Source organism: Cyprinus carpio, chromosome B4 (assembly GCF_018340385.1).
Source record: "Cyprinus carpio isolate SPL01 chromosome B4, ASM1834038v1, whole genome shotgun sequence".
NCBI classification, from domain to species: Eukaryota; Metazoa; Chordata; class Actinopteri; order Cypriniformes; family Cyprinidae; genus Cyprinus; species Cyprinus carpio.
This window is the reverse complement of record NC_056600.1, coordinates 34742877-34754892: the sequence shown is the minus strand read 5'-3', so window position 1 is coordinate 34754892 and position 12016 is coordinate 34742877. Positions and strand designations below refer to the sequence as shown.

Sequence of the window (12016 nt, the reverse complement as noted above, 5' to 3'; positions counted from 1 at the left end):
TTGAATGCTAGTGTTTTTTTCATTAATTTATATCAAGCTATTTAAGTCCATTAGCGTTCTCTCTGACTGACTCCCTTACCAGTGTGCTGACTACTGGACTAGACACCCAGAGATTTAGTGCATTTCTTTCTGCATTTAAGCAATGCAGTTTGAATTTGTTTGTTTTTTTATTTTGTTAATTGTTCTCCTCTTAAAACGCAGATAAATTAAATTGTGACCCATGATTATAAAGATGGTGTTTATTAAAGAGGAGAGTGAAGACGTGAAGATTGAAGAAACATTCAGAGACAAACATGAAGAAACTGAGGAACAAACAAAGATGGAGTTTATTAAAGAGGAAAGTGAAGACATGATTGAAGAAACATTCAGAGTCAAACATGAAGATACTGAGAAACAAACAAAATTTTAGGGGGAAGTCGTGGCCTAATGGTTTAGAGAGTCGGACTCCCAATCGAAGGGTTGTGAGTTCGAGTCTCGGGCCGGCAGGAATTGTGGGTGGGGGGGAGTGCATGTACAGTCTCTCTCTCCACAAACATTGTATCCATCATAGCATCCTTGAGCAAGGCATCGAACCCCCAACTGCTCCCCGGGCGCCGCAGCATAAAAATGGCTGCCCACTGCTCCGGGTGTGTGTTCACAGTGTGTGTGTGTGTTCACTGCTCTGTGTGTGTGCACTTCGGATGGGTTAAATGCAGAGCACGAATTCTGAGTATGGGTCACCATACTTGGCTGAATGTCACGTCACTTTCACTTTCACTTTCACTTTCATTTGTTTCTTTGTGTATTTGGGATTGGGAAGATGTGAAGATTGAAGAAACATTCAGAGTCAAACATGAGGAACAAACAGGTTGGTTTTCATTCACAAAGCTGAACTTTAATAAAATGTCCAGCTCCACAGAATACTGAAAAATCTAGAGTTAATTTTTTCGATTAAAGTGACAAAGTGACGTGACATACGGCCATTTTCACGCAATGCTGAAATGTTGGCTATCGTGAAAAGTGTGTGAATGATGGCAATACCGGCATATTTAGAAGAATAGTGCAAGCAGCACTACACACCAACATGAAAACAGCAGTGCAACCAGCGTTTATCATAGCAAAGGCGATATATCAGATGAATTCCGTGAGCGGAGGACGAGAGCGCCAGAGTTTATGTCTTAACATCTAGTCCAGTTAAGTTACCTTTATTTATATATTGCTTTTAACAATACAGATTGTGTCAAAGCACATTACAGCATTAAATATGAAAATATTGTCAATAATGCAAAATGACAATAGTAAACACTCAATTTTCAGTTAAAGGCAGTGAAGGCAATGTCTTCAGTGTGCTATAAAACAAACATGGTTACATAAACAAGGAAAACAGTTCAAAATTATATATATATTCGTTTTGTTTTTTTTACAAAGGTGTACAAAACTTTTTTTTTTTTTTTTTTTTTTGGAGCAAAAGACAAACTTCGAGAAATATTCCATGTTCAAAGTAGGGATGGGCGATATATCACATGTGATTGTCACGCGCATTTTGTCAGTAAAGCCAGTTCCTCGATTACAGCTAAATCACCATCACCTGCTTTCAAATGGAGCGGCATGACAAGCTACACAATATTGCGTTCATTATCGCAGATGAATCACCTTTGATAATGAACGTGATATTGCATAGCTTGTCAGTGAACTACGGCTCTGTCTATTAAATGCCGCTCCATTTGAAAGCAGGTGATGGCGATTTAGTGGTAATCAGGGAACCGGCTTTACTGACAAATGCGCGTGACAATCGCATGCGATATACCCAGCCTTAGTTCAAAGGTATAAGCTCATTCAAATGTAGGCTCTTTGTAGCAATATTGTTTTACAAAATAATACTAACAACACAACTATAACTATCTTTAGTGAGGCACATAAATTGTAAGTGAATAGGATATAATTTTGGAGGCCATAGGGTCAGAAAAAATTTTAGTTGCCACAAAGTCAGATTGTGCAGAAGAATCATCTGTTTCCTAGGGTCTTGTCCCGGTGGTCGTCTGAGACAAGGTCTTTATTGGGGATCTGTATCTGGGGCTCATCTAGTCCTGGGCTCCGCTGACATTCAGGGCTGTAGATGTTCTTTCTAGGTGCTGATCCACCATCTGGTCTGCATATGTACTGGATCTGGGTGACTGCAGTGACCATCTGATCTGGATACAGACTGGATCTGGTGGCTACGTTGACCTCGGAATAAGAGAGAAACAGACTAATATTAGCGTAGATGCCATTCTTCTAACGATGTAGCAAGTACATCGTGTTTTTGGGAAGTGTTCCCGGTTCCGGTTGTCCTAATTAATGCAGCCTAAAAATCCTTTAACGGATTTGAATATTAGAAATGTGTTAGTGTGTTATATGTAAGACATGTTAAAGAGATGGGTTGTAGTGGAAGTAATGGAAATTAGAGGTTCCAGAAATGAGACCTAAATTTAGCGGAAACAGGGAAGTAAATTACTCCAAGCAGACAGCGGGTAAACAAACAGTGATTGTATAGCGGCAGTGGGTTGGTGCAGACTAAAAAAAACAGTCCTGCGCAGACCTCTAAAGCCGAGTTTAGACTGCATGATTTTCAAAGTAGTTGGGTCACTGTTCTTTTTACACTGCATTACTGTCTTGGCCAGCATTCAGTCGCTGCTGTGTTCACACTGCACGATGGATCAGCGACAGAAGGTTTCACACTGCATGACTTTACAATAGGAAGAATAACAACTCTGTCTGGCACGCAAACTACGTTTCACAACCAAACACACGCGAGATGTGACATCAAAACAATGCGATATCACACGTGCAAAACCAGAGTTCTCACGTGAGACTGGGATTATTATTAAAAATGGTAGCCCGCAAGAAGCTTGCAATACGAAACGTCAAACAGACACGGGTGCTCCTGCCAAATTTCTACTAATTTTTCTTCCATTTCTTGGGTCCAAATAGACAGAGAAGAAAGCCTTTTTCTGAAACGAAGCCATGCTTGCTGATATTGTGGTTTATAATTCCTCCCCAAACTCCCTGCTGCTCTGTATCTTGTTCTCTCATTGGCTGTCGGCCATCGCATATGTAGTTTTCAGTCAGAACACTTTTCACACAGCAGGATTTTTAGTTGCCAACAAGTCCAGATATTTAGAATGCCAAATATCTCACGGACATCTGTGACTTGTCGGCGATTCTCTCAGATCGCGTCTTTGCTCATTCACACTGCGTGATTGTCACTCACGTGAACGAGCACCAATTTGCCTGTGATTTCAAGCATTTGTCAGCGATTTCTCAAAACCTGTCGGCGAGCCAAAAACTGGGCTAAAATCGTGCAGTCTGAACTCTGCTTAAATCATATCCAAAAACCTTGGAGTTGTTTTTGAAGTAGTTATGGTTGATGGATGGTGAAATTGTGATGAAATGATGGGTTTCAAACCACTGGAGTGCGGTTCCTGAGATGCCCTTTGCCAAAAGGGTTGACAGGAGGATCTGGTGGTTAACCATGTCAAAAGAAGTGGACAGATCAAGCAAGATAATTATTGATGATTTGGAATCCACTTTTGCCAGTCTTAGGGCTTCAACAACTGAGAGCAAGGTAGTCTCGGTTGAATGTCCACTTCTGAATCCAGATTGGTTGCTGTCGAGGAGTTTGTTCTGTGTGAGAAAGGCAGACTTGTTTGAACACAGCTTGTTCAAGAGTTTTTGCAATGATAGGAAGAAGGGAAACCAAATAATATTATTCATTAATTAATAATGGGCAATGACTTACTATGTGGATGTACAAAATATATATTGTGTTGATGTTTGGGGGAAGGCAGCAGTTTCTTAGCACTCTATTTTGTTGTTATGAATATGAGCATACTGATGTTGTGAATTGTGATAAGAAGCATTGTTTGTTATAATATATCTTTATTTCATTTGTTGCAGACCACACACTTGCATAGCTGACACTTGTAAGGACATGAAGTACGAGACGATACTGCTCTGCACCAGTACTCATGCTCACCTCCTATATGCAACAAAGAACACAGATTAATGCACCTCGCTACAACTTGGCTACCCCTCCATTGCAAATGATATACCAATAAACTGTTGAACTTGATTTTTTTTTTTCTCAGCTCTGGTGATGTAACCCAGGGGTTCTCAAACCTGTCCTGGAGGACCCGTGGCCCTGCATATTTTGTATGTCTCCCTTATCAGACACACACAATTCATGTCTTGCAAGTCTCTACTAATGAGCTGATAAGTTGAATCAGGTGTGTTAGATAAGGGAGACATACAAAATGTGCAGGACTAGGGGTCCTTCAGGGCAGGTTTGAGAACCACTGTTCTAACCTGTTCTAAGGTTTAAAAGAGACAGCACCGCTTTTAAAAGAAAACCTGCTGCAGTCCATGACATTAATGTAAATCAAAGAACAAAAGAAAAAGAGAAATCCCTCACCATTATGATTGACTTTTAATGAAGATGCATATATATATATATATATATATATATATATATATATATATATATATATATATATATATTTAATTAAAAGTTTATGCATATACAATTTATGTAAAGATTGTTTTAAGTTCATTGTTTCAAAAACATATTAAATGTTACAAATAGTTTTTTTTTTTAATTATACAGCAATAATGTCTATAATTTATACCTAAAATTGGGAGTAAAATGCTTTTAATAGAGACATCAGTAGCAGTATTTGTATCAATGAGACTGGTCTGATGCCATTAAACCACATATTTTAAATACACAATCTGGTTTAGAGACTACACTAATTTGGAGATTAAATGTAAAATTGTTTATTATCACGTAGTTCTTTTTTTTTTATTGATTGACAGCACTAGTCTACATGTTTGATGTATGTTGCTTTGTGCCATTAAACTGGTGTTAACTTCTTTTTTTTTTTTTCACCTCAGACCTGATGGCACTGAAAGAGGAGAGTCAAGAACAGAATGAAACGAAAGATATATATCAAAATGAGGAACATCATGATTTCAAAACTGAAGAAGAATCGATTAGCTGCTCAGAGACTGAGAAGACTTTCTCACCAAAAAAAGCTCAAAAAACACAAACTACAAACCTTAATTCCAACATGAGAATTCATACTGGAGAGAGACCTTTCACCTGCCAACAGTGTGGAGAAATTTTCAATCATAAAGAGAGCCTTAAATTCCACATGAAAATTCACACTGAAAAGAAACCGTTCATATGCTCTGAGTGTGGAAAGATTTTTTCACAGAAATGTCACCTTAATGCCCACATGATCATTCACACTGGAGAGAGACCTTACACCTGTAAACTGTGTGGGAAGAGTTTTACACGAAATCGAGATCTTAGGACTCACATGAGAGTGCACACTGGAGAGAAACCTTACATATGTAATCAGTGTGGAAAGAGTTTTACACAAAATAGTCACCTTAATGTCCACATGAGAATTCACACCGGAGAGAAGCCTTACACCTGCGAACAGTGTGGAAAGAGTTTCACACGAAAAGCAGCACTTAAGACTCACATGATAATTCACACTGGAGAGAAACCTTACATATGTAATCAGTGTGGAAAGAGTTGTACACAGAATAGTCCCCTTACTATCCACATGACAGTTCTCACTGGAGAGAAGCCTTTCACCTGCAAACTGTGTGGGAAGAGATATAAAGAAAGTCTTAATTATCACATGAGGATTTATTCATGAGGAAACAGTTTTTAATGTCATCATTGTGGAAAATGCTAAATTAAGATTCACATTAGAGTTCACTGGAGAGAAGCCAGTGTTTTCAGTCTGAGAAGAGTTTCAGAAGTCAAAACCGCATGAAACGTCATTTGAAAACTTATTCTGTGAAGAAATGTCCATATTCCTCAGAGTGACAAGGCTTAGAAAAGGGGGCTTTTTCTACAATCATCAATTTGTTCTGAAAGACATTCAATTGTGGTCAGAATAATAACATTTTCTCCCATCGCACTTACAGATACATGTAAAAAAGTCATGCAAATGTAAGACTGTTTGTGTTATTTGTTAAAGAGTATGATAAGAAAAATGCTGTTTGAAATCAAGGCTACAAAGCTGAATGTGGGCTAATTTAATGAAAGTCAACTCAATGAGTACCTTTTTTAAAAAACTTCTTTTATTTGCATATTTCACCTCTTTAATGCTTCACCGTAAGTTTTTTATTTTGTGCATTTGTACTTCAGTGACCATACCAGAGCATATTCTTTGCTGTAGTTTCAAATATTGTGTGGTTGCAGTAGATTCCCTGTAATTTCAATTATAGGGTGTCACTCAATTTCATTTATTTATTCCTCTGAATCAAAATATTAGTCAAAATTCGACCTTTCTGGAAAATGCAACAACATAATTGAAAGATAACTAAATCAACATAAACATAACAAAATGACTTGTTTCTATTTAATCTAGGTGTTTTTTTAGCTTTAGTCAAATCAATTTTAATTTTACGAGAGTGTTTCAGTACCACGTTAAAATAAATAAAAGATTACCAGATTAACAAAATCTAAATGATGACAATAGTCATAGCAAGATGAGAATAAAGTTAAAATATTTTTAGAATAAACGCATAGCATTATGAGGTTAAAGTCTTAGCAAGGCAAGCAAGTGAATAATGTAAATATTGTTAATGTGAAAATTCAACCACCATCTGTGGCATCCAACCGTTCATTCTTCACACGTATTTAATTAAAAACAGCAATAAAATGTTCTAAAGGTTGAAGTAAGCACCAGCTCTTTAACTTAAGTAATATTGTTGTCTTTTTCTGAGGTAAATAACATTAAATGATGACTATTCATCATTTCAAAAAGCTGTTTTATTGACGGTATAATAATTGATTGGAAATTAGTCAGTTTTAAAATTCAATTTTATAACGAAATACAAATTATAAATGTGTTTTTCCTCTTTATTACAAGTTATACAACGATATAAACATGAAGGAACATAAAAGGGAATGGAAAAAATAAACGGTATAATTTAATGAAACAAATGTATTATTGTAAAAGATGATTGATTCGCATATCACTACATCCATATATACACACACACACATATATACACCCTTTTAGTGTCTTTTTTCTATAAAAGGTACTGACAAACCTAGTGACTTTTTTCAATGAACCTAAGGTTTCATTCAGTTAGAAGATCTCGCCAGTTTCGCCCTGCAAGCACAAGATCTGACTTCCCCGGCACAGGGTCGCCTCTCTCTGTGTCTGTTCTGTGCAGTGAGTGACAGACTGGTCAATAAATTAGTACAAAACATAGCTCGTCTGTTAATATGCATATAGTTTATTACTCAAACACAGGGTTTGTTCAGAAACTGCAAAATGAAATTCCAAGACTTTCAAGGACTTTTCAAGCACTGCGTTGTTTCTTTTGCGAGGACTAAAATCAGAGATCAAAATATTGTTGTTATCTTTCAAATTCTAATAAAATAAACTAATAAAACAAAATGGTACAAATAAAGTGCAGCACATGCAAAACATGCAATGGCTGTAGCAACTGGAAAAGATACTATGGCAAAGTTACCGCTTTCCTGATTCAAAGTGATTTTTTAATTAATATATGATTTGACCTGAAGAGTAAAAGCTTTATCATACACATGATAACAGCGCAACACAAAGCGTCTCAGACTTCATTTGCATTCCCAAATGAAACCCAAACAATGGCTCTGTATTTATATCAGACGCACTGCATCTTTGATTTTGCGAGAAAACTACTGTTTTTATCGAAAACAAAAATGATCGCTAATTTTTTTTTTTATATACTGCCTTTTAAACATTCAAATACTTTTCAAGTACCTCTTCATAAATATGGCTGTTTTCAAGGGTTTTCCAGACTTAAATTTCAAAAAGTCAAATTTTAAGGACTTTAAGCACCTTGTACGAACCCTGCAGATACAGGCAGAGCACTGCATGTGACTAAAAAATTATAGTAATAAGATTATACCAGTATAATCCTATTTATTATATATATATATAATCCTAATCAATATAATTATACAGTGCTCCTGTAGCTCAAGTGGTAGAGCATTGCGTTACAAAGCGCAAGGTTGGGGGTTCGATTCCCCGGGAACACATGATAGGTAAAAATTGATAGCCTGAATGCACTGTAAGTCGCTTTGGATAAAAGCGTCTGCTAAATGCATAAATTTAATTTAATTTAATTTAATTTAATAATCCACCGCATATAGTCGCTCTTTAGTGTAGGTGTTGTGATATAAATCAGGATTTAAGGAGTGATGCCTGGTTAACACGTAGCATTAATGGGTCGTGTTTAGTCACTATTTATACATGTTTTATGTAAGGGGTGGGACACATCAAGCCGACTTAGGTAGTTTTGTTGGCCGATGGCCGACCGTTGGCTTGGTGTGTCTTGGTCTTAACACAGAAGTGGCCTGTTGATAGTTTTCACGTGACATCACACACAGGAACACCCACCTGGAGGGCAAAACGAAGCTTTGCTCCACTGACAGCCAGTAATTGTTACCCAGTTTGCATTAAGTAGTAATGTAGAAAAACGCAGATATTAAAAGGTGAAATTCAGTAAACAGCTTATTGATTATGTATATATTGTACAGGCAAGGATATGAACCCAGAATATGAACACAACGTGCAAAGTTTGACATTAAATGACTTCCCATAGAAAACCAGTGCAAGTAAAAACTCTACCATTAAGTGGATTGCGTTCATATTCCGACCTCATCATTTGCTTGCCTATGTCAACTATGCATCATTAATATAGTGATTACTGAATTTGATCTTTTAATATTACTATTTTAAATATATAAAGACAATTTAAATGTTTTTACAACATTTTGTTGCACTCTTTAATGAGCTGCAGGTGCTTAATATAGATTGCAAATGGCCAAAACTCGCATTTTGTTCATATACCTTTGTTTTATTCTTTTGAGAGGTGATCTAAATATTTGTGTCTGTGAAACAGATGTTAAATTGATAGGCTTGTGCTGCAGTTCTATGGATGTTTTGCCCTCCAGGTCTTTGAGCCGGTCACGTGACTGAAAGCTATCAATAGCTCGAAGTTTGCAGCAAACAGCCAATCAAACAGAACATGGAGAGCATCAGCTGGACTCTGTTCTCACGAGAGTCAGCACAATTCACTTTTAATTTGTAAGACCTGACTATTGGAGGGAACAAGTGCTTCCAGTCATTGCATTCTTCTTAGCAATGGTTACCTCCAAAGAAATGTGTGCCTCTTCTCTTTGCATCAAAATGGCCTCACATGCAAGGAAATTGCTACGAAGAATATTGCACCTGAAAGAACCATTCACCGGATCATCAAAAACTTCAAGGAAAGATGTTAGACTACAGTGAAGAAGTCTTCAGGATGTCCCAGAGTGTCCAGCAAGTGCCAGGACCGTCTCCTCCTGAGGAGTCAGCTACAGTGCAGAGCTTGCTCAGGAATGGCAGCAGTTTGATGTGAGAGCATCTGCACACACAGTGAGGCAAAGACTTTTGGACAGAGGAGTGGTGTGAAGAAGAGCAGCAAAGAAGCCACTTCTCTTTCAAGAAAAACATCAAGAACAGACTGAAATTCTGCAGGAAGTACAAGGACTGGACAGCAGAAGACTGGTGCAAAGTTATTTTCTCTGATGAAGCTCTCTTCCAACTGTTTGGGCCATCTGGAAAATCGATTGTTTGGAGAAGAAAAGGTGAACGATACCAAGTCCTGTGTTGTGCCAACAGTGAAGCATCCTGAGACCATCCATGTGTGAGTTTGCTTTTCAACCAAGGGAGTGGGCTCTCTCATAATTCTGCCCAAAAACACTGCCATGAATAAAGAATGGCATTAAAACGTCCTGCAAGAGTGACTTCTTCCAACGATCCATGAGCAATTTGGTGATGATCTGTGGATTTTCCAGCATGATGGAGCAGAAAGCAAGAGTGATAAAGAAGTGGCTTGAAGATCATTACAGTGAGATTTTGGATCCGTGGCCATGCAACTCTCTGGATCTCAGTCCTATAGAACCTGTGGTCACTCCTCAAAAGGCAAGTAGAAGCCCACAAATTGTGATCAACTCCGAGAACTAATACGACAAGAATGGATCACCATCAGTCAGGATTTGGCCCAGAAGCTAATATCCAGCATGACAGAGCAAATTGCAGAGGTTATGAAGAACAAGGGTCAACACTGTAAATATTAACTCGTTATATTTTTTTTTACCAGTAAAAACCTCTAAAACTTATATGATTATCATTGTTTTTCAGTATACAATAGAAACATGTGAAAAAATAATCCACAGATACCGAAGCAAACTTTGCAAAACACAAAATTTATGTCACTGCCAAAACTTTTGGCCATGACTGTAATATAAATGTACTAAATAAATAGCTGCAAAAGTCTGGCAGTTTTGTTTCTAAAATTCTAACTGTTTTAATTTGGAGTGAGAGATATGGAGGACTGGCTTCATTGCATTAGATACTGTATATTTCACTTTGCTCACAGCTGATTTGTCCAGTTTGGGTTTGCGATCTCTTACCCAAAATAAAACATACTCTGGAGCAGGGTAGCCGTGTAGCGCAAGTTAAGGTGCGGTCACATTAGACTTTGAACGTGCGAAATTTTTCCGGACACTGCTGCGAATATGGGCGGGAGCAGGATATAACTTTAGGCACCAAGGATTTCCCCTCAGTTATCACAACATGGATTCCGATGTGCCTGTACTGTGTCTTTTACAATGGAGAGAGAGAACAATATAAGATGCTTTCGAAGCCTTCACAAAAGACACGGTACAAGCACATCGCAAAAATAAAAATTATAAAATGTGTCTGCATTCAAATATACCATCTGTTCCTGTTTCCATTGATACCGTGAACCTTGCAGCTATTTTTATTTTATTTTTATAATCTTTTAAAGATGCTACGCTGTGCTACGTTTACAATTAGTGCTTCCTCTATTTTTGAATTTCTGTACAGAGAGGTCACGCAGTGACATATCGATCTTCTACTGGTCACACATCTTCATGTGATGCGAATTCGCAGGTCAGAGTTCACCAAACTTGAACTTGAAAACCCAGAGTTTGTCCAAACTAAATCCAAACTTAACTGGGTATAAACTAAAACCTGCTTCGTGCTACAGGTCACAGAAAATATGTAAATGAAAACAGCATTATTGGGCATTCAGTTGTATTACAATATATGACAGTTCATAGAGTAGAACAGATCTAAAGTGCCAAAACTTGTCTGAATGCAAACTTGATGCAATCATGTCATAAGTATGCAAATTGTTATGTTACATCACCTGCCGCCACAAGTCTCACAAAATCCTGGGGGAAAACCATAGACTGTATAAAAACATGGACGTAGTCTCCATGATGTCACCCGTAGTTGTCTGAAGAGCGTTTCTGAAACTCTTCTGGGTGGAGCGGGCCATCGTCATCTTGGCAGCGCATCACTCCCGGATGATCGAAAATGGGCAAAAAGGCGGGAGCTGGTTGCTGAAGCCACGCCCACCTAGAGCGACGGCAGTGTCAGCAGTGGCAATCCACCTGTCACTCAAGTGGCCACGCCCTTAATTATGCAGAACTTTAAGGCTTAATATAATTTAAACGGATGAGTTATAAAAAAATTCACCCCCCTCACAGTTATCATGAAGGGCAAAATTAGCTATATAGACTCAAACCATTTTTTGAACCAGGCTGTAAACATGTTTTTTTCTGCTGTAAATTTGGGGAGTCTATGGGACTGACTCCCTTTTGGAGCCAGCCTCTAGCGGCCAGTCAATGAATTGCAGTTTTAGTCACTTCCTTGTTGGCTTCATGAGAGAGAGTGGGAGTTTGCCGCTTGGGAAAAACGCAGTATATATATATATATATATATATATATATATATATATATATATAGATATATATATATATATATATATATATATATATATATATGTACTGTTCCTGTATGCTTAAAAAAATAATCCCATATATATTCAAATCAGTTGCCAGGCTACTAAAACGCCATCATACAATTTAATGTTGTAATATCTGGTAAAGTCTACTGATTGTGGAACT

The 12016-nt window shown here is 37.6% G+C and overlaps 1 protein-coding gene across 3 annotated transcripts; it reads left to right on the top strand.

Annotated features, from left to right (window-relative positions):
- The first annotated feature begins 247 nt into the window (after nt 1–247).
- LOC122137194 (gastrula zinc finger protein XlCGF7.1-like) lies at nt 248–6376 on the top strand. 3 transcript variants are annotated; one of them, XM_042722963.1, is made up of 3 exons: nt 248–262; nt 800–847; nt 4909–6376. In XM_042722963.1, exon 3 carries the CDS (start codon nt 4914–4916, stop codon nt 5682–5684), a length of 771 nt encoding a protein of 256 aa, XP_042578897.1. In that variant the 5' UTR covers nt 248–262; nt 800–847; nt 4909–4913; the 3' UTR covers nt 5685–6376. The 3 variants fall into 3 exon arrangements, 2 of the variants coding, with proteins under 2 accessions (XP_042578897.1, XP_042578898.1); XR_006154683.1 differs by lacking the exon at nt 4909–6376 and adding an exon at nt 3916–4186 and having other exon boundaries at nt 252–262; XM_042722964.1 differs by lacking the exon at nt 248–262 and adding an exon at nt 3916–3954 and having other exon boundaries at nt 824–847.
- The last annotated feature ends 5640 nt before the right edge of the window (nt 6377–12016 follow it).